Source organism: Staurois parvus, unplaced genomic scaffold (genome assembly GCF_062004578.1).
Source record: "Staurois parvus isolate SC_StPar_1 unplaced genomic scaffold, SC_StPar_1.0 ptg000306l, whole genome shotgun sequence".
NCBI lineage: Eukaryota > Metazoa > Chordata > Amphibia > Anura > Ranidae > Staurois > Staurois parvus.
Window position 1 is genome coordinate 722,680 of NW_028318102.1, and position 23,736 is coordinate 746,415.

At 47.3% G+C, this 23,736-nt stretch overlaps 1 protein-coding gene across 1 annotated transcript in view; it reads left to right on the top strand.

Annotated features, from left to right (window-relative positions):
* Positions 1 to 23,736, top strand: part of SH2D4B (SH2 domain containing 4B) — a 418,243-nt gene that overhangs the window by 203,486 nt on the left and 191,021 nt on the right. Inside the window, exon 4 of the mRNA XM_089683343.1 lies at positions 18,252 to 18,399. Within this exon, the coding sequence (XP_089539469.1) occupies positions 18,252 to 18,399 (148 nt within the window). The remainder of the gene's footprint in view (positions 1 to 18,251; positions 18,400 to 23,736) is intronic.

A 23,736-nucleotide genomic window follows, 5' to 3' on the forward strand; every position in this document is an offset into this window, starting at 1 on the left:
AAAACAAAAAAATAAGGTTAATTAGTGTCAATGTCAGTGTGTTTTAGGTAAAAAAAAAAGACAAAAACAAAATGCACACTATTGTTTCTGGGCTGTACTACGGGTACAAACAACAAATAACATACACATATATGGTATCACTGTGATCGTCAAGAGCTGGAGAATTTATTTTGGGTTGTTTTCTGGTGGTAGGTTATGGTCGTAACAAGAAACACACATCTAAATAAAAAAAATGATTTTTATTTACCAGTTTTCCTTTGATAATAAAAAAAAAGCAGGAGCTATCCATTACCATTTACCACCAAATGAAATCCCAATTTGTCCTGAAAAAATCAAGGTATAATCCACCTGGATGTACAAAGTAGTTGTGATGATATTTAGATTTATTTTACCCTTAGGCATGAAGGGGTTAATTTATTTTCAGATATATTTTCTAACTCTGATGTGGTCATTTTGTTTGCTAGTTGTGAATAAAGGACCTTGTGTGCACTACCTTAGTGTATATACAAGGGGTGTTCAAGTCAAATCAGGACTTTTAATTTTATAGGTATAAAAAGGGATGCTAGCTTGGCTGTACTACATGCAGTAGTAAGTGTTAAGTGTTTCCTATTACTGATAGATGACTCGTCTGCGGAGAAAACAGCCTGGGTGGTCACTAAAGAGGTTCTGTTTCTCCAGGACAATGCACAAGCTCATACTGTTCACCACACATGTGCACATTACAGCAACTCAGCTGGGAGGTATTGCCACATCCCCCTTACAGCCCAGACCTCACTCCAAGTGATTTCCACCTGTTTGGACCCCTAAAAGAGTTCCTCAGAGGTCAGCATTTCAGCACTGATGACGAAGTGAAGCAGTCTGTCTTAGGATGGTTCAGGCGTACTGACAAATCTTTCTATGCCGAAGCTTTCCAGGCATTAGTTAAATACTGGGCTATAAGAGTATGTATGTAGTAGGGGAGTATGTAGAAAAATAAATGCAGTTTCCACTCCTTGAAATTTGTTCTTCTATCATATAAACTCAAAAGTGCCAGTTTGACTTGAACACCCCTCACACATATATACTGTAAAGAGTATAAAAGCATCACCCTTAAAAATATTTATAACTGTGCTATATTCTCTCTCTCTATCTTTCTGATGAATAAATGAGTCTTTCAGGAGATGTTAAAAGTCTTTGAGATCTTATGTCATTCCCGTAATTGGTGCTTTTCTAACCTCTATTTGAGTTTGTTTTGAATGTTCTTTGATCATGATGTGGAAGGTCTTATTTAGAAATTCACAAGCTACTGTGTGTCCTCATATGAATGGCTAAATTAATTTTTAGAGCAGCTGTAATAATTTAATTGTACACAAGTGTGCTCAGAGTAACCAAGTACAAATTTTTTTGCAACATTGTTCATTTGTTAAACATTTTATAAATATTACAGAGCAAAGTCAATGATTAGAAATCACAATTCTAATTAAGCCTATTATGATTCCGCTGGAAAGAAAAATTAAATATACTATTTCTGACACTGCTGATCCATAAGCAGACACCTCCAGGCCCTTGCACACACATTCTGTTTCTTTCAGCACCATGGATTTTCAGCCCTGGTTTACACTGATGTGATGCGTGAAATGCAGCGAATCCTGTGCTTTTCATGCGCTACATTGAAATCACACGTCATCCGTGCGATTTGCTGCAGGTGACAACCCAAAATAGCTTGCAAAATGCAGTGCAATTGTCAAAATTGGATCGCATGGGTGTGAACATTCATGCGAGGTGATTCATGTGTGGAAAAATAGGGTCCCGCAACATGTTGGTATGGATACAATTTGTGCCATACAAAATGTTTGGGAAATGCCAAGAGGAAGTTTTCCAGCAGTCAGAATACAGTGATCAATGCATGTGGCTATAGCCGCTGGCAGTGATTGAAAGAAGACTAGACTGGTCATATTGAAATCGATTGATAAATTGACTTCAGTACCAGCCTGTCCATACATGGTTTTGAATTTGGCCAGTTCTTGCTGGACTGGATGAATTTTATTCCGTTTATGTCCCACTTTAAAATCTCCCCTTGTCGTGGGGCTGCCCCACAAGAGGTAAGCACTAAGGGATCAAGAAAAGCAGTTTCAGTTTTTTTCCTGGCCCACTTCAGAGGGGATATAAGACTGGTCCCTGCAGCCTCTTCTCCCCTATGCTGCAATGATCACAGGTCCTCCTCATCAAGACTAGAGTCCATATCCCTGCAATGGAAGTGAGGACACCGAGAGACAGTCCACTGCTGCAAATTTGTCACACTTAAATTATTCAAAAAATTTTAATATTACACAAAGATAACCAGAGTAAATACAAAATGCAGTTGTTTTAAAATGATGATATAATTTATTAAATGTATTAAAAAAAGCTATCCAAACCTGTCTGGAACTGTGACTAAATACATTTTTTGGAAAGCAGAGTTAAAATTCATTTACCACTCCCAGGTCTGATTACTGCTAGTCCTGTTGAATCAAGAATTCACTTAAATAGAAGCTGTCTGACAGCGAAGCATGCTAAACATTCTTAAAAACCAACACATCATGCCGAGACCTAAATAAATTCAAAAAGAGATAAGAAACAAAGTAATTGACATGTATTAGTCTGGAAAGGGTTACAAAGCCTTTGGGACTCCAGCCAACCATGGTGAGAGCCATTGTCCACAAATGGAAAAAACTTGGAACAGTGGTAAACCTTCCTAGGAGTGGCTGGCCTACCAAAATTACTCCAAGAGCACATCGACGACTCATCCAGGAGGTCATAGAAGAACCCAGAACAACATCCAGGGGCGTATTTACCACAAGACAAACAAGGCATTTGTCTAGGGCAGAATTATTCAGGGGAGCTGCGGCATCTTTCAGGGGGGCAGAAAAGAAGGGATGGAAGAAGGGACACACGCAGCATGGGGACCAGGTTGGATCTGAGAGAGGCTGTGGGCTGCTTGTTGGTGTATGCAGACCCTGACTCTTGTTCCCAGAGATGTCTGGAGCTGTGAAGGTGTTTTCTCTCTTGCAGGGGTGGTGGGGGGGGTTTGCCAGTGAATGGGGGGAGGTGGTAGTGGAAGGCTTTCTTGGGTGGGGGTGCTGGGGTGTTGTTGGTCAATGTCAGGCTCTCTTCCTGGGGAAGGGGGTATTGGTCGGTGTCAGGGTCTCTTCATGGGGGGGAGCCGATTTTTGTGTTGCCTAGGGCAGCATGAAACCTAAATACACCACTGACAACATCTAAACAACTGCAGGCCTCATTTGCCTTAGTGAAGGTCAGTGGTTATGATTCAACAAAAAGCTGATGTTAACCAAAAAGAACACAGAGGCTCATCTCACATTTGCCAAAAAAAAATCTTCATTATCGCCCAGACTTTTGGGTAAATATTCTGTGGATTGATGAGACAAAAGTTTAACTTTTTGGAAGGTGTGCATCCCGTTACATCTGGCATAAAATTAAGACAGCTTTTTACAAAAAAGAACATCGTACCAACAGTAAAACATGTTTATGGTAGTGTGATGGTCTGGGGCTGCTTTGCAGCTTCAGGACCTGGATGGCTTGCCATAACTGATGGAACCATGAATTCTTTGCTCTACCATTAAATGAAGGAGAATGTCCAGCCATTAGTTCATAACCTCAAGCTTACTTGGGTTCTGCGGCAGGGAGTTTAGGAGATTACTTTTTTCACATAGAGCCAGGCAGGTTTGGAAAGTTTTTTTCTCTTAATAAATGAAATCCTCATTTAAAAAGTGCATTTTGTATTTACTCAGGGTATCTTTATGTAAACTTAAAATTTGTTTGATGATCGTAATCGTTTATGTGTGACAAATATGCAAAAAAAAAAAAAAAATCCTCTTGCAGCTGGCACTCTCCTCTATTCACCAACTCTCCAGCAGTGGACAGTCCCTTGGTGTCCCCACTTCCATTGCAGAGATATAGACTCGGCATTTGTCTTGATGATGTCAGTGGACCTGTGATCATTGCAGTATAGGGAAGAAGAGGCTGCAGGGACCAGTCTTACATCCCCCATAAGGGGCCTGAAAAAAAAAAAGATCAGGAAGGCTGAAAATACTTTTTCACAGCACTGTAATGTAAGTGAAACTGCTGTTCTTGGTCCCCTAGGGTTTACCCCTTGTAGTGCAGGGGCAGCCCCACTGCAAGGGGAGATTTTCAAGCAGGGTATAGACGAATTAAAATTTGTCCAATCCAGCAGGAATCAGACAAATTTCAAACCAAGTATGGGTAGGCTGGTTGTACCAGCCAGTCTTTTTTTTTGTTCAGTCACTGCCAGCGCCTATAGCCACAAGCATTGATCACTATATCCTGACTGCTGGGAATCTTCCGGTTGGCAGAACACAATACCTCTGCAGGAGGGATTCCCCCATCAGCACTGACTGACTTAATGGGAAATTCAGCAATTTTCTTTCCTCCAACCCATGAAGGATACAAAGCAGGGATGAGAAACAAAGAGATCTCTTGGTAAAAACAGCACACTTTACACATATTTCACATAGTTAGGCACACAATTAGCACCTTGATAAGCCAAGATGTGAACCTCTTCCCAACCAATGTCATTAGTACAGTGACAGTGTATAGTATTATGTCACTGGTGATGTCAGTGGCAGTTAGTCAATTCCCCCCAGCATCAGTTGCTGTCAGATGTACCGCGGCACTACACAGTCTCATTATAAGTCGTTGATCACTGCCATTAGTAGTATAAAAAAAAAATCCAATATATATACCGTAGTTTTTAGATGTTATAACTAGAGATGAGCGAATCGAACATGGCGAAGTGGAATTCGTTTCGAAAATCAGGAAAAATTCGATTCGCGCCGAATCCGAAAATTAGCAAATTTCGGATGCACGAATCGAATTTTCCCAAAAATGGCGGCGACATGTGTGGCGACGGAGCGGGGATCTCTGGGAAGGCACGCAGACAAGGCGCGCTGACCCATAATGCATTCATTCATGACATGTGATCGCATTAGCCAATCAGCAGCCAGCCAGCCAGCACTGTGTAATGGTGGAGCTATAAATTGCGGCCATCTTACAATTCTCCATTAGCCTCCGGTCATTCAAGAGAGACAGACCTCTGTGTATTAGGGACAGAGTTAGGGCCACAGAGACTTTAGGGCCACAGAATCGTTACTTAGGGACACAGAATTGTTACTCAGGGACACAGAATCGTTACTGAGGGACACAGAATCGTTACTCAGGGACACAGAATTGTTACTGAGGGACACATAATCGTTACTCAGGGACACAGAATTGTTACTCAGGGACACAGAATTGTTACTGAGGGACACAGAATCGTTACTGAGGGACACAGAATTGTTACTCAGGGACACAGAATCGTTACTCAGGGACACAGAATTGTTACTCAGGGACACAGAATTGTTACTGAGGGACACAGAATCGTTACTTGGGGACACAGAATCGTTACTCAGGGACACAGAATTGTTACTCAGGGACACAGAATTGTTACTCAGGGACACAGAATTGTTACTGAGGGACACAGAATCGTTACTCAGGGACACAGAATTGTTACTCAGGGACACAGAATTGTTACTCAGGGACACAGAATCGTTACTGAGGGACACAGAATCGTTACTGAGGGACACAGAATCGTTACTCAGGGACACAGAATTGTTACTCAGGGACACAGAATTGTTACTCAGGGACACAGAATCGTTGAATTAAAGAGTATGTCAGACAACACGCAGAGGAGTGGCAGAGGAGGCAATGTTTCAGGAGCGAGCAGACGTGGCAGCAGAGGAAGGGGTCGAGGCAGCACTAGTCGCAGCCAGAGGCCAGTGCTCCCGGTGTCATCCAGCGGTCGTATCTCCACCGACAACCCTGCCGTCATCGATTGGTTGGCTCGGTCGTCTTCCTCTTCCCAGATCACCTCTGACACCTACAGCCAACGGTCGGTGGGTACGTCAGACACAACCGTTAGTTGGCATGGCCCGGGAGCAAGCCCACTGAAATCACGTGTCCTCTACCTGCCCCTGTCCTTTGGTGTTCCCTCACCAAGCGAAGTATCGCATGCTGTGGGCTCAGCCCCACTGTACAGTGAGGAAGAGCTAACATAGGGCGGTCAGGAACGGGGGGAGACATCCGCCTCTTCAGCAGCCAGGCGAAGAAGTACTGGCGAGGAGAGTGGCTCGGTAGCCGGTCTAGAGACAGGTCTGTCTCCTGACCCACACGCAGCCGAGGGGGCTAGTAGTGAGGCGGAGACCCTAATTGATGATGATGAGGCTGATCGCACTTGGCAGCCTCGTCGTCATCAGGCTATTGCTTCCGCATCATCAGGAGAAGAGGGTGCCAGCTTGGCAGCGAGCAAAACAGTCGGTGGGTTGCCCAGGAGGCAGCAGGGTCGCAGCAGTGTCAGTGGAGGCAAACGGCCACGGAGTAGAGCACCAGCTCCACTGCAGCCTACCACCACGGCCAGTAGTGGTGCCGGTGTGCACGGAGGAAGTAGCAGTCAGCCAGTGAGGAGTAGCGGGGGCAAAGTTTCCTACTCGGCGGTGTGGCAATTTTTCGTCAAGCCGCCCGAGGAAGTAAACGTAGCCGTATGTCGACTATGTGGCCAGAAAGTCAAGCGTGGCCAGGGGCCCATGTTGGGACTACAGCGTTGCGTCAGCATATACAGCGTCGCCATTCGGTGGCCTGGGAAAACCGTGATAAAGATACGGCGGTTCTGCCTGCCCCAGCCCCCACTCCATCACCCGCTCCGTTACTTGCTCCGTCACCCGACGTCAATCGCCCTCTATCAGCCAGTCAAGGCTCCAACACCTCTGCTGAGGGGAGTTGTCGCTCGTTGGCATCTTCCGCTCGTTCAGATGCTCCTTCTCCTGCTACTCCTCTTCACGGATTCCGTCAGCAGTCTTTCTTGGAATCCGTTTCCAAGAGACAACAGTTTGCAAGCACGCACCCGACGGTGCAGAAGCTGAACGTCCTCCTGTCCAAGTTGCTGGTGCTGCAGTCCCTCCCTTTCCAAGAGGTGGACTCAGCACCTTTCCGAGAAATTATGGCTTGTGCCGCGCCGCGGTGGAGAGTGCCAAGCCGGCATTTCTTCACCAAAAAGGCAGTGCCAGCCCTGCATTCACATGTAGAAGAGATGGTGGGCCAGTCTTTGAGCATGTCGGTCTCTGCCAAAGTGCACGGCAGCGCCGACGTGTGGAGCTGTAACTACGGTCAGGGACAGTACATGTCATTTACGGCCCACTGGGTGAACGTGGTGCCGGCACAGCCGCACCAGCAACTTGGACAGGTCACGCCTCTTTTGCCTCCACGTTTGCACGTCCTTGGTTCAGCAAAGATGTCCGCCTCTACCACCTCTTCTTCCGCCGTGTCCTCAGCCGCCACCCCCGTGCCAAGTCCCATTACCCGACTGGCATATCACATGTGCAGGGCGCAACGGTGTCACGCTGTGCTGCACCTGGTATGCCTTGGCGAACGTAGTCACACAGGGGAGGAACTTCTGAGTGTAATGAACAGAGAAATCGACAGATGGCTGTCTCCGCGCAAACTGAAAATCGGAACCATGTTGACCGACAACGGAAAGAACATGGTGTCTGCTCTGCGTCAAGGAAGGTTGTGCCATGCGCCATGCATGTCTCACGTGTTCAATCTGGTTGTCAAGCGGTTCCTAAAATCCACCATCCCACTGCAAGACATCCTTAAAATGTCACGTAAACTTTGCATGCATTTCAGCCATTCCTACACCGCAAAGCACACCCTCCTTGAGCTGCAGCGGCAGAACGGAATTCCACAGCATCACCTGATCTGCGACGTTGCAACAAGGTGGAATTCAACCCTACATATGTTAGACCGCCTTTACGAACAGCGAAAGGCCATCACCGATTTCCTGATGTTACAAGCGGATAAAGGTACTCCCCTGTGTAACTTCGATGTCAGCCATTGGCAGCTCATGCGTGACACCTGCCGCTTGCTCAGGCCCTTTGAGGAGGCCACGCTATTCGTGAGTCGGCAGGACTATGGGATGAACGACGTCATTCCTCTGTTGCACGTCCTGGAACAAATGCTGTTAACAATGGCTGGTCAGGGTGCGGTAGACGTGGCGCATAGATCTCAACGCCACATGACCCCTGTGGGGGCAGGACAGGAAGAGGAGGAGGAGGTAGAGGAGGACATTGGTGCTCAGGAATTATTGAGTGAAATGGGTGTTTTTTCCACTCAGCGGACAGGAGTGGAGGAGCAGGAGCATCTGGTAGAGGAAGAGGAGGAGACAGAGGACCCAGACGCACCGTGGCAGTATGCTGTGGAGATGGAGGCAGGGAGTCCCTCGCATTCCTTGGCACAAATAGCCCATAGCATGCTCGGTTGCTTGCGTAGCGACAGCCGAATAATAACCATCAGACAGAGGGATGACTTTTGGCTGTCCACCTTGTTGGACCCTCGCTACCGTTCAAAAATGGTGGCCTTTTTCACACCTGCTGAGAGGGAGGCCAAAATAACGTACTATAAAAACCACCTATGTAGTCAGTTGGTCTCTGCCTTTCTGCGCCAACGTCCATCCTCAGACACTGTGGGCCCTGTGCGCTCGCGTTCCGCTGCCATGGCAGCAGGGGAGGGGTGGGGTGGTAGGAGCAGTGGCAGCTCCACCAGCAGCGGCTGCCTCAGTCTGCAGTCGATGATGAGTAGCTTTCTTCACCAGCGCAGTGAGGAAACTACTAACCAGCCGCAGCAGCAGCAGCATCAGGTGGACCTGGAGCAGGACCTCAAACAACAGGCTTGGGCCTACTTGGACAGCACCCTGCCAACCGAGGTAGACAATCCCCTTGACTACTGGGCAACGAAACTTGACCTTTGGCCCCAACTAGCTGAATTTGCCCTTGAAAGGCTGTCATGCCCGGCCAGTAGCGTGGCATCGGAGCGCGTGTTTAGTGCGGCAGGAGGTATTGTAACTCCGCGGAGGACACGACTGTCCACCCAAAGTGTGGAGAGACTCACGTTTGTGAAAATGAATCAGGCGTGGATTAGTCTGGATTTCAAACCACCAGTTCCTGACACAACTGACTAAATCCGCCATGAATCATGCCCCAAACATGTTATTATTTTTAACATAGGCCTCTGTATGGCCTTCAATTTAAGCTGCTTACGCTTCGCCATTCTGCCATGGGCCCCTGTACCGCCTCCTCTTGCTGCTGCCAGGTCCAGAGTGTGTCATGGGTCCCTGTACGGCCTCCCATTGCTGCTGTCTCCATCGCCACACTCTGCCATGTGCCACTTTCAGGTCTCCTCACACTGCTGGTGGGTTCCATTTTGTCATAGGGTGCTGGCAGATTACGGGCCTCCCATTGCTGCTGCCAGGCCCGTAATCTGCCATGGGCCCCCGTACCGACTCCTCATGCTGCTGCCAGGCCCGTAATTTGTCATGGGCCCCTGTACCGCCTCCTCATGCTGCTGCCAGGTCCAGAGTGTGTCATGGGTCCCTGTACGGCCTCCCATTGCTGCTGCCAGGCCCGTAATCTGCCATGGGCCCCCGTACCGACTCCTCATGCTGCTGCCAGGCCCGTAATCTGTCATGGGCCCCTGTACCGCCTCCTCATGCTGCTGCCAGGTCCAGAGTGTGTAATGGGTCCCTGTACGGCCTCCCATTGCTGCTGTCTCCATCGCCACACTCTGCCATGTGCCACTTTCAGGTCTCCTCACACTGCTGGTGGGTTCCATTTTGTCATAGGGTGCTGTATGGCCTCCCATTGCTGCTGCCAGGCCCATAATCTGCCATGGGCCCCCGTACCGACTCCTCATGCTGCTGCCAGGCCCGTAATCTGTCATGGGCCCCTGTACCGCCTCCTCATGCTGCTGCCAGGTCCAGAGTGTGTCATGGGTCCCTGTACGGCCTCCCATTGCTGCTGTCTCCAACGCCACACTCTGCCATGTGCCACTTTCAGGTCTCCTCACACTGCTGGTGGGTTCCATTTTGTCATAGGGTGCTGTATGGCCTCCCATTGCTGCTGCCAGGCCCGTAATCTGCCATGGGCACCCGTACCGACTCCTCATGCTGCTGCCAGGCCCGTAATCTGTCATGGGCCCCTGTACCGCCTCCTCATGCTGCTGCCAGGTCCAGAGTGTGTCATGGGTCCCTGTACGGCCTCCCATTGCTGCTGTCTCCATCGCCACACTCTGCCATGTGCCACTTTCAGGTCTCCTCACACTGCTGGTGGGTTCCATTTTGTCATAGGGTGCTGGCAGATTACGGGCCTCCCATTGCTGCTGCCAGGCCCGTAATCTGCCATGGGCCCCCGTACCGACTCCTCATGCTGCTGCCAGGCCCGTAATCTGTCATGGGCCCCTGTACCGCCTCCTCATGCTGCTGCCAGGTCCAGAGTGTGTCATGGGTCCCTGTACGGCCTCCCATTGCTGCTGCCAGGCCCGTAATCTGCCATGGGCCCCCGTACCGACTCCTCATGCTGCTGTCAGGCCCGTAATCTGTCATGGGCCCCTGTACCACCTCCTCATGCTGCTGCCAGGTCCAGAGTGTGTCATGGGTCCCTGTACGGCCTCCCATTGCTGCTGTCTCCATCGCCACACTCTGCCATGTGCCACTTTCAGGTCTCCTCACACTGCTGGTGGGTTCCATTTTGTCATAGGGTGCTGGCAGATTACGGGCCTCCCATTGCTGCTGCCAGGCCCGTAATCTGCCATGGGCCCCTGTACCGACTCCTCATGCTGCTGCCAGGCCCGTAATCTGTCATGGGCCCCTGTACCGCCTCCTCATGCTGCTGCCAGGTCCAGAGTGTGTCATGGGTCCCTGTACGGCCTCCCATTGCTGCTGTCTCCATCGCCACACTCTGCCATGTGCCACTTTCAGGTCTCCTCACACTGCTGGTGGGTTCCATTTTGTCATAGGGTGCTGTATGGCCTCCCATTGCTGCTGCCAGGCCCGTAATCTGCCATGGGCCCCCGTACCGACTCCTCATGCTGCTGCCAGGCCCGTAATCTGTCATGGGCCCCTGTACCGCCTCCTCATGCTGCTGCCAGGTCCAGAGTGTGTCATGGGTCCCTGTACGGCCTCCCATTGCTGCTGTCTCCATCGCCACACTCTGCCATGTGCCACTTTCAGGTCTCCTCACACTGCTGGTGGGTTCCATTTTGTCATAGGGTGCTGTATGGCCTCCCATTGCTACTGCCAGGCCCGTAATCTGCCATGGGCCCCGTACCGACTCCTCATGCTGCTGCCAGGCCCGTAATCTGTCATGGGCTCCTGTACCGCCTCCTCATGCTGCTGCCAGGTCCAGAGTGTGTCATGGGTCCTTGTACGGCCTCCCATTGCTGCTGTCTCTATCGCCACACTCTGCCATGTGCCACTTTCAGGTCTCCTCACACTGCTGGTGGGTTCTATTTTGTCATAGGGTGCTGTATGGCCTCCCATTGCTGCTGCCAGGCCCGTAATCTGCCATGGGCCCCCATACCGACTCCTCATGCTGCTGCCAGGCCCGTAATCTGTCATGGGCCCCTGTACCGCCTCCTCATGCTGCTGCCAGGTCCAGAGTGTGTCATGGGTCCCTGTACGGCCTCCCATTGCTGCTGTCTCCATCGCCACACTCTGCCATGTGCCACTTTCAGGTCTCCTCACACTGCTGGTGGGTTCCATTTTGTCATAGGGTGCTGTATGGCCTCCCATTGCTGCTGCCAGGCCCGTAATCTGCCATGGGCCCCCATACCGACTCCTCATGCTGCTGCCAGGCCCGTAATCTGTCATGGGCCCCTGTACCGCCTCCTCATGCTGCTGCCAGGTCCAGAGTGTGTCATGGGTCCCTGTACGGCCTCCCATTGCTGCTGTCTCCATTGCCACACTCTGCCATGTGCCACTTTCAGGTCTCCTCACACTGCTGGTGGGTTCCATTTTGTCATAGGGTGCTGTATGGCCTCCCATTGCTGCTGCCAGGCCCGTAATCTGCCATGGGCCCCCGTACCGACTCCTCATGCTGCTGCCAGGCCCGTAATCTGTCATGGGCCCCTGTACCGCCTCCTCATGCTGCTGCCAGGTCCAGAGTGTGTCATGGGTCCCTGTACGGCCTCCCATTGCTGCTGTCTCCATCGCCACACTCTGCCATGTGCCACTTTCAGGTCGCCTCACACTGCTGGTGGGTTCCATTTTGTCATAGGGTGCTGGCAGATTACGGGCCTCCCATTGCTGCTGCCAGGCCCGTAATCTGCCATGGGCCCCCGTACCGACTCCTCATGCTGCTGCCAGGCCCGTAATCTGTCATGGGCCCCTGTACCGCCTCCTCATGCTGCTGCCAGGTCCAGAGTGTGTCATGGGTCCCTGTACGGCCTCCCATTGCTGCTGTCTCCATCGCCACACTCTGCCATGTGCCACTTTCAGGTCTCCTCACACTGCTGGTGGGTTCCATTTTGTCATAGGGTGCTGTATGGCCTCCCATTGCTGCTGCCAGGCCAGTAATCTGCCATGGGCCCCCGTACCGACTCCTCATGCTGCTGCCAGGCCCGTAATCTGTCATGGGCCCCTGTACCGCCTCCTCATGCTGCTGCCAGGTCCAGAGTGTGTCATGGGTCCCTGTACGGCCTCCCATTGCTGCTGTCTCCATCGCTAACTCTGCCATGTGCCACTTTCAGGTCTCCTCACACTGCTGGTGGCTTCCATTTTGTCATAGGGTGCTGTATGGCCTCCCATTGCTGCTGCCAGGCCAGTAATCTGCCACGGGCCCCCGTACCGACTCCTCATGCTGCTGCCAGGCCCGTAATCTGTCATGGGCCCCTGTACCACCTCCTCATGCTGCTGCCAGGTCCAGAGTGTGTCATGGGTCCCTGTACGGCCTCCCATTGCTGCTGTCTCCATCGCCACACTCTGCCATGTGCCACTTTCAGGTCTCCTCACACTGCTGGTGGGTTCCATTTTGTCATAGGGTGCTGTATGGCCTCCCATTGCTGCTGCCAGGCCCGTAATCTGCCATGGGCCCCCGTACCGACTCCTCATGCTGCTGCCAGGCCCGTAATCTGTCATGGGCTCCTGTACCGCCTCCTCATGCTGCTGCCAGGTCCAGAGTGTGTCATGGGTCCCTGTACGGCCTCCCATTGCTGCTGTCTCCATCGCCACACTCTGCCATGTGCCACTTTCAGGTCTCCTCACACTGCTGGTGGGTTCCATTTTGTCATAGGGTGCTGTATGGCCTCCCATTGCTGCTGCCAGGCCCGTAATCTGCCATGGGCCCCCATACCGACTCCTCATGCTGCTGCCAGGCCCGTAATCTGTCATGGGCCCCTGTACCGCCTCCTCATGCTGCTGCCAGGTCCAGAGTGTGTCATGGGTCCCTGTACGGCCTCCCATTGCTGCTGTCTCCATCGCCACACTCTGCCATGTGCCACTTTCAGGTCTCCTCACACTGCTGGTGGGTTCCATTTTGTCATAGGGTGCTGTATGGCCTCCCATTGCTGCTGCCAGGCCCGTAATCTGCCATGGGCCCCCGTACCGACTCCTCATGCTGCTGCCAGGCTCGTAATCTGTCATGGGCCCCTGTACCGCCTCCTCATGCTGCTGCCAGGTCCAGAGTGTGTCATGGGTCCCTGTACGGCCTCCCATTGCTGCTGTCTCCATCGCCACACTCTGCCATGTGCCACTTTCAGGTCGCCTCACACTGCTGGTGGGTTCCATTTTGTCATAGGGTGCTGGCAGATTACGGGCCTCCCATTGCTGCTGCCAGGCCCGTAATCTGCCATGGGCCCCCGTACCGACTCCTCATGCTGCTGCCAGGCCCGTAATCTGTCATGGGCCCCTGTACCGCCTCCTCATGCTGCTGCCAGGTCCAGAGTGTGTCATGGGTCCCTGTACGGCCTCCCATTGCTGCTGTCTCCATCGCCACACTCTGCCATGTGCCACTTTCAGGTCTCCTCACACTGCTGGTGGGTTCCATTTTGTCATAGGGTGCTGTATGGCCTCCCATTGCTGCTGCCAGGCCAGTAATCTGCCATGGGCCCCCGTACCGACTCCTCATGCTGCTGCCAGGCCCGTAATCTGTCATGGGCCCCTGTACCGCCTCCTCATGCTGCTGCCAGGTCCAGAGTGTGTCATGGGTCCCTGTACGGCCTCCCATTGCTGCTGTCTCCATCGCTAACTCTGCCATGTGCCACTTTCAGGTCTCCTCACACTGCTGGTGGGTTCCATTTTGTCATAGGGTGCTGTATGGCCTCCCATTGCTGCTGCCAGGCCAGTAATCTGCCACGGGCCCCCGTACCGACTCCTCATGCTGCTGCCAGGCCCGTAATCTGTCATGGGCCCCTGTACCGCCTCCTCATGCTGCTGCCAGGTCCAGAGTGTGTCATGGGTCCCTGTACGGCCTCCCATTGCTGCTGTCTCCATCGCCACACTCTGCCATGTGCCACTTTCAGGTCTCCTCACACTGCTGGTGGGTTCCATTTTGTCATAGGGTGCTGTATGGCCTCCCATTGCTGCTGCCAGGCCCGTAATCTGCCATGGGCCCCCGTACCGACTCCTCATGCTGCTGCCAGGCCCGTAATCTGTCATGGGCTCCTGTACCGCCTCCTCATGCTGCTGCCAGGTCCAGAGTGTGTCATGGGTCCCTGTACGGCCTCCCATTGCTGCTGTCTCCATCGCCACACTCTGCCATGTGCCACTTTCAGGTCTCCTCACACTGCTGGTGGGTTCCATTTTGTCATAGGGTGCTGTATGGCCTCCCATTGCTGCTGCCAGGCCCGTAATCTGCCATGGGCCCCCGTACCGACTCCTCATGCTGCTGCCAGGCCCGTAATCTGTCATGGGCCCCTGTACCGCCTCCTCATGCTGCTGCCAGGTCCAGAGTGTGTCATGGGTCCCTGTACGGCCTCCCATTGCTGCTGTCTTCATCGCCACACTCTGCCATGTGCCACTTTCAGGTCTCCTCACACTGCTGGTGGGTTCCATTTTGTCATAGGGTGCTGTATGGCCTCCCATTGCTGCTGCCTCCACCGCCACACTGTGGCTCCACACTCTGGTTTTGGCCCCGTGACTGCCCAAATGAGTGAAGTGTGCGGTGATTCTAAGATCGACGGCACTCATCTGCATGTCATACTGACTGACAGTATTATTTCTCTTCCCCAGCAGACTCCAAGGGCATTTAAATTAAAGGTACAGTGTTCTGCACTAATATAAAGGCTCTCTGAAGCCTAGAAACACCCTTTTTATAAGTTAAATTCGCAGCGAATATATTCGACTCGAATCGAATTTATTCCGCGAATTCGCCGAATCAGCCGAATCGAATTTTTGAATAATTCGCTTTTCTCTAGTTATAACATTCATGCAAACCAATCAATATACACTTACTGGGATTTTTTTTTCACCAAAGACATGTAGCAGAACACGTTGGCCAAAATTTATAAAGAATTTTAATTTAAAGTTTTTTGCATTGGATTTGTTTTATAGCAAAAAATTTTTTTTTCAAAATGTCAGTCTTTTTTGGTTTATATCACACAAAATAAAAAACCCAGTTGTGATCAAATACCACCAAAAGAAAGCACTATTTATGTGAAAAAAAAATTATATATAAATTTCATTTGGGTACAGTATTGCATTGTTGAGCAATTGCCAGTTAAAATATAACAGTGCCGAATAGCTAAAAATGGCCTGGCCATGAAGGGGGTAAAATCTTCCAGAGCTCAAGTGGTTACTGTATGACTTTCCTTACTTTTTCTGGAAATGAATTTTAAGTCTCGGTTCACACTACTGCAACCTGAAAATAACGCAACTTACAGTGCGCCTTTTTCAAGCGACTTCCTGGCGACTTGAGTACTACTTTGATGTGACTTTGAAGCAACTTTCAGGGAATGCCTGGGTAATCTTCCTGCAATGTGGGATCCAAATCACATCAATATAGATGAGGATCCCATTTTAAGACAACTTCCATTAAAGTCTATGGGCACAAATCACTTTGAAGTAGTACAGGAACCTTTTCTAAAGTCGGAGCGACTTCAGTAGTGCTAATTAAGACAGCTTTCATTGACTAACATGGGATTTCACATGTCATGCAACTTGGGGTCTCACAAGTTGGATACCAAGTCGAGGCAGTGTGAACCAAGCCTAACTAATTTTATCAGCCTGAAGTATCCTGATTAATGTCACATTGTACTAGAGAGAATGTAAATTGAGTATTGACTGGAACTTGTTTCTTTCTATAATGCAATAAAGAAAGAACAGGATTGCAATGTGACTGCTGTTCTTCCTCTGCATACCTTTTATACCCAACCTTCAAATCACAAAACATTCTTTAAGATAGCCTTACTCATTTGAACAAAGGAACACAGTGCCTCTAAGCGTGTACTGTAGTAGTATTTAATAAAAAGATAAGTAGTAACTCACAGCTTAGAAATTAAAAACAGGTAGTAGAAAGGTAAAATGGCTTGTGCCAGATGTTTGGGTGACTGTACCAGAAGGAGATAGTCTAGGTCCGCCAGTTTCGATATATTGGCTTAGCCACAACATTTCCTAAAAATAATTAAAGCTGATATTCATGCATACTGTAACTTACCAGTGATGACCGTAACATAATTTTGTGACACTTGAGTTCCTGTTTGAGTCTTTCAACCTATTTTAATATCAATCAACTGGTCAATATTAGTACAAAGACAGGTGGTACTACTGTGAACCAGCATCTGTTTTCATGTCCACATTAAAAAGGACACGACATTGAGTGCAGACGAAAAGTGTAAAAGGACGCATTTGCTCACCGAACTCCAAGATTCCATACACAAATTGGAAGATCAAATTAAATCCGAACACTCCAATGACGGGGCCAACCAATTAACAGTTTTATGACATAAACTTGCACAATGTTTTGTTTCTCAGTATGATCTATACTTAAAAAGTCTTTCATAGCAGGTAACAAAATTGGCTTGCATTTAGTGTACCAAATTAAAAAGAAAATAGCCAAAAATAGAATAGAGTACCTCCTTGACTCATTACCAAGCCTGCCCATAATGAAAATACATTTGCAGGATCAGGGACGGACTGACCATTTGGAAACTCGGGCACTTCCCGAGAGCCCGGGGTCAGTAGGGGGCCCCATGAGATGCCCCTGGTACCTTTTTCATAAGCTTTTTTGAGTTTGGGCAAGGACACAGGGGCCCCATGATCCCCTATTGCCCGGGGGCCCCATGAGTTGTCAGTCTGCCCCTGTGCAGAATTCTACTCAAACCTTCATAACCTTTGCCCAGATCAGACAGATCACTCTCCCTCTGATGAACAGATACAGACTTTCCTTTATCCAAGGTCCCTGACCCAACTCGCAGAGATTTTAGCCCCCATTTTCTGCCCCAAAGATCCAGGCAGCTATCAAGAAATTACCCCTACACAATTCGACGGGCCCAGATAGATTTAAGAATGACTATTATAAACTTTTCTGTTCTACTTTGCTCCCTCATCTGCAACAGATTTATGACCAACCTGCACTCTTTTCTCCTTCCCTCAGGATTACCCAAACCAAATAAACCCCCTATATCTCTAGCTAATTATAGGCCAATCGTTCTATTAAATACTGATGTAAAAATATATGCCAAAATTGCAATGAAATTAGAGAATATAAAAAGGACACATGGCATCACATATTAAAGCAATGAACAGTCTCAGATGTTAAATTCTACTTATCTTTTTTCAAAAATTTTCATGGGCCTCACGGTCCAGTTTTCCATAGTTTATAGCTTGAATAGACAGCAGTTTTTGATCCACAAAACAGGATTTTTTAAGTGGGCTAATAAACAGAAGGTCTTTTATGTGCAAGTTTTTTGAAACCTCATACAATGCCTTAGATTATAACAGGATTCTATCAGTACACACCATTTCACCAATTTATGGTCTTTATAGCAATTCCAGGCATTCATATCTTCACTTAAATGTAACCACACCATAAGTGTCTATATAAAAATCTCAAAAATAAAAAGCATACAGTATATGTGTTCATATTATCCAAATTATTTTCTTCTGCCAAGAAAAATCATACTGCTTTCATCTTGTCCTGGGTCCCTAGGGCTTATCGGCTTCATGGTAATCACTGTCTGTGGTTGTTATAGTTATGCTGTTGGATAATTATATGTTCTATATAAAAAAAATCCTTGTAATTAGTTGTAATATAGACATGTAGGCATGCACCAGTTTGTATAACCAGTGATATCCTATTTAACTTCTATTAATTATTTTACGAAGATGTAAATTTACTGTTGGTGAACATGTATTATATTTTTAATCCATTCATGTGATTCATTTTATCCCATTCTAGAAAAGAGAAGAGGAAGAAAGAAGAAAAGGTGAGGAACAGATTCGCCAACGGGAAGAGCTACGGGCAAAAGAATTGTACTTGAGTCTGAAGAGAGCTCAGCAACAAAATCAACGCAATGAGAATGACGAGGAGGAGTGGCAAGAACAATGTAAGTGGATGTGAAAAGAGGCTCTGCATCCATGAGCCATTGCTTCCTGCCTAAAAGTTGTTATTTTTATGATTCTAAAAGAAGAATTACTTACATCACTATAATACAAGAAAATTGCAGTCAGGATCAAAATAATCAGTGGAATTACATATTCACATGTTATACGTGCGCAATATTCTTTTTGCTAAACTGTGAGCTGCAGCAGTACCTGAGCTGAAGGGTGCACTCGACAAAGCGCTAGTTCCTAAAGTACTGTATATGTCTAGACAAAGGGAACGCTTCAACAGCAACACAGAGCAAAATTAACCACTTGCCGACCCAGCACAGTACATATACTGTGGCAGGGCAGCATATATAGTCACAATCCTGTACATATACAGAATATTGCTAGAAGGTATTGGAAAGCCTACCTTTACGTGCACATGAACTTTAATGGCATCCCAATCTTAGACCGTAGGGTTCAATATTGAGCTGGCCCACCCTTGGCAGATATAACAACTTCAACTCTTCTGGGAAGGCTGTCCACAAGGTTTAGGAGTGTGTCTATAGGAATGTTTGATCATTCTTCCAGAAGCGTATTTGTGAGGTCAGGCATTGATGTCCGATGAGAAGGCCTGGCTCACAGTCTCCGCTCTAATTCATCCCAAAGCTGTTCTATCGGGTTGAGGCCAGGTCCTGGTTGTGCAGGCCAGTCAAGTTCCTCCACCCCAAACTCGCTCATACATAACTTTATGGGCCTTGTTTTGTGCGCTGGTGTGCAGTCATGTTAGAACAGGAAGAGGCCATCCCCAAACTGTTCCCACAAAGTTGGAAGCATGAAATTGTCCAAAATGTCTTGGTATGCTGATGCCCTAAGAGTTCCCTTCACTGGAACTAGGGGGCCAAGCCCAACCTCTGAAAAACAACCTCACACCATAATCCTCCCTCCACCAAACTTTACACTTGGCACAATGCAGTCAGGCAAGTACTGTTCTCCTGGCAACCGCCAAACCCAGACATGTCCATAGGATTGCCAGGCAGGCAAGTGTGATTTGTCATTCTAGAGAACATGTCTTCACTGCTCTATAGTCCAGTGGCAGCATGCTTTACATCACTGCATCCAACGCTTTGCATTGCACTTGGTAATGTAAGGCTTGGATGCAAGTTGCTCGGCCATGGAAACCCAGTCCATTAAACTCTCTACGCACTGTCGTTGTGCTATTCTGAAGGTTTGGAGGTCTTTAGCTATTGACATTGCAGACAGTTGGTGACTTCTGCGCACTGTGCGCTTCAGCACGTGCTGACCCTGCTCTGTCATTTTCCTTGGCCTACCACTTTGTAGCCGAGTTGCTTTTGTTCCCAGTTGCATCCATTTTGTTACAATACCACTAACCGTTGACTGTGGAATATTTAGTAGAAAGGAAATTTCAGGGATGGACTTATTGCACAGGTGGCAACCTATCACGTACCACACTTGAATTCACTGAGCTCCTGAGAGCGACCCATTCTTTCACAAATGTTTGTAGAAGCAGTCTGCATGCCTAGGGGCTTGATTTTATACACCTGTGGCCATGGAGGTGATTGGAACATATAAATCCAATGATTTGGAGGAGTGTTCCAATACTTTTGGCAATATAGTGTATTTTTTAAGCAGATGCCCTAGAGAATAAATGGTGGGTGTTGCAATTTTTTATGTTACAAAGTATATGTTTTTTTAATGCAATTTTATTGGAAAATAATATGATTTAATGAATTTTAATTCCTAAACACAATATAATAACCAATTGTTTATCAAAATATTAAAGATGATGTTACATTGAGTAAATAGGTACCTACCATGTCACACTTCAAAATTCTACAATCGAATTTCAACAAACTACTGTTCTTAAAAATTTCCATTGACAAAGCTTTAAAAGCCTTTACAGGTGAACTGCTTAGCTTTTACAGGTGAACTGCTTACACGGAAGGTCTGATACTAGAAACATTGCTCTTTCTATAACGTTTGAAGCAATACCTCACATGTGTGGTACAATCAACATTTACATATTTGGACATGGCCTATATATGCATTCACTTCTGCTCCCAAGTATGGGGGGGGGCATGAGTGCTTTAATTTTTTTTTATTATTTAAAGTGTTTTACACTGTCTTTTTAATTTTTGTTTTTAATCAACTTTATTGCTATCATAAGGAATAAACAACATTCCTTGTAATCACATGGGCCGGTCAATAAACTCAAAACCAAAACTAGAAGTAGCAAAATACTTGTTGCCAGGGGCGGACTGACCATTTGGAAACTCGGGCACTGCCCGAGGGCCCGGGGTCAGTAGGGGGCCCCATGAGATGCCCCTGGTACCTTTTTCATAGGCTTTTTTGAGTTTGGGCAAGGACACAGGTGCCCCATGATCCCCTATTGCCCGGGGGCCCCATGAGTTGTCAGTCCGCCCCTGCTTGTTGCTTCACATTTCTTAGACCATGGAGATGATCAGGGACCCTCCAGTCCTCAATCATCTTTAGTGTCAGCTGGTGGAACAACCAGCTGCAGTTCCAGGTTTCCAAGTGGGGTGGGAAAGCCCGGGAAGATGGCAGAAGGTGGGGGGAATGGGGGACCTACTTCCACCGCTTGTAAAAGGAATCCAGTGGCTATTTAGCCACACAGATTGCTTTTACTGCATCACTGGCTGAAAACAGTGATATTGAGTTTATGACTGCAGCTGTAGCCATGGCCCCGATATCTCTGCTTCAACCAGAGGACATAAGGGTACGTGCTATAGTGCTGAAGCAATTTAGAAAAAAATTTAATCATTTTGAAATTGATGGCAGTAGCACATCTCAAAAATGTTGGGACAGGGCCATGTTTACCACAGTGTACTCCCTCTCTTCTTTTAACAACACTCTGTAAACAGTTGGGAACAAAGGAGACTAGTTGCTGAAGTTTTGGGAAAGGAATGTTGTCCAGTTCTTTTTGGATATAGGATTCTAATTGCGCAACAGTCCTGGGTTTTCTGTGTTGTATATTTTGATTCAATCTGTTCCAAATATTTTCAGTTAGTGAAAGGTCTGGACTGCATGCAGGCAAGTTAAGCACCCAGACTATTTTACTACGAAGCCATGCCACTACGAAGACTTAGATGCAGCATGCGGTTTAGCATTGTCCTGCTGAACTATCATACCATCACACATGCAGACTTTTGAACTGAGTGCTGATAACTAGCTGGAAGGTCCTTTCCCTCTTTAGTCTGGAGGACACAGAGGACACAGAGTCCATGGTTGCCAAAAAGAATATCAAGATTCTATTTGTCTGACCGCAAAAATATAATTAAGGAGAACTTGCTATTTCTGTAGCTTTGATATACATTAGATGGTGCCACTGTTGGCTGTGCACCATCCTGTGCTATATGTGTGACAGGATGTTGAATATTAGATTTGAATTCTATCTATGCCTTTTTGGCAGATTTTCCCTCACTTCCTATCTTGTGACACCAGGGATGGGCAGATGTGAGGGTAAATCTATAAAAGAGTCCTGGATAGCAGCACACCCAAAAGAAAATCTTATTCTTCCCTATTTTATTCAAAACTAGGAAAAACTTTCTGTCTGGACATACACATTAAAGTGGATCTAAACCCTAAATGGATCACATTTAATTTGTTAAAGCAGTATATCCTAAATAATTGCCTTTCATTAAAATATTCTTTTTACCCATTTTTGAATCTCCGTATTGTTGATCACCTGTAATCTCTTTCAGCCACGTCTTGTCTACATGCACGTGCTTCAGTGTGCTCTGGAATGACTTTCTGATGGGGACATAAGTGGACAATGCTTGCATAATGTGTATCAGCATGGCCCCTTGTAGTCTCAATCAGAAGTCCATGTGACATGGTGACAACACGGAAGCACTCAAGCAGCCACAATTCCTATCTAACCTGACAGAAATCCAGTGAGCCCTCACTTCCTGTACACACTGACTCTACTGCACAGAAATCCGAAGTAGTGTTGTCTACCCTGTCTAGCTCTCCTCTGTGGACTACAACCCCCAAGTTACAGAGATGATGAGAGAAGTGCAACATAAGAGAACTGAGCAGGGTTGATAACACTTCATTAGATTTCAGTTCAACAGAGACCCTGGTGTCGTACACAGAAACAGAAAGTTAAGAACATACTGGATTTCTTGTAGATCAATCAGTACTTTTCTGTATTTGCTGAGTATTAAAAGATTTAAAACATAGGAAACATGAATGTATTGGAGAGTTGTTCTGCATAAGTTTTTTTTTATCAGGTATACACTTTAGGCAGTCTCTAGTGGAATTCTCCAAATCTCCCTATTTTAAACAAAAATTATATTTAAGCAAGCATGTAAAATGGGAAGCTCAGAAAAATACTTCAAGGTAAACACTGTAAAAAATACCTCAAAATATATGCTCAATGGAAATACACTATACTTTTCCTATAAAAGATGCATAGACCAAACAGATTTTAATAGATTTTGCAACAAATACTCTAATTAGCTCAACAGTGACACACTAAATCCCAGGTTACTAGTTTGCCCTCAAGGCTGTTCTGGAAAAGCATAGCTGTAGGCTTCATAGAACAACATCTTATTATATAGACAATTTATATACACTTTCTACTTGGTTTCGGTCTTTACTTCTATTTTAATAAAAAAAATCACAAAATCATTTATACTAATTTGCTTGATCCTGTAATTAAATTATTTTACTTCAAGGCTACCTCTAAACAAAACTGGTATTTTGTTATTTTTCTGTTCAAAATACCCTCTAATTAGCACCATGCAGGGTATGCGGTTGTCTTTCCCAGCATATCTTAGCCTTGAGCACTGAAACCAGACCCTGCTCTGCCTCTAAAATTAAACAGCAAATTACTCATCTCTAGAGAAGTAATTTGTTAATTGGCATTCAAGATTATTTGGTCAGTCTTACATTATACTGAAGCATCTGCAGTAAGTTTAACACGCAGTCTTTCAAAAATAAAAGTAATAATAAAAAAAAAAAACAGATTAGGAAACACGTGTAGGGGAGTTTAACTCATACCAACAGATCAAAAAACATCTTAGCTTTACCTGTTCTAAAGTGATATTTTCTGAAATTTAGTTATTACTCCTGGTTAAAAAAAAAAGCCTGCATCTGGGCTGTGTTTGTTAATGCAAACCTGACCTGGACTAAAAATGCCTCAGGTAAAAACTGTGGGGAAGTGTAGGCTCCTTCTGGTGATTGAAAGTATCTATATTAGTCTTTAACTGGGTCCTGTGGAGATCCTTGAATTGTAGAGTCAATCTATATGTAGGGCCTCAACTTTCTTTCAAGTCTAAAGACTTAGATTACCTGTCTTGAAGTCCTGCTCC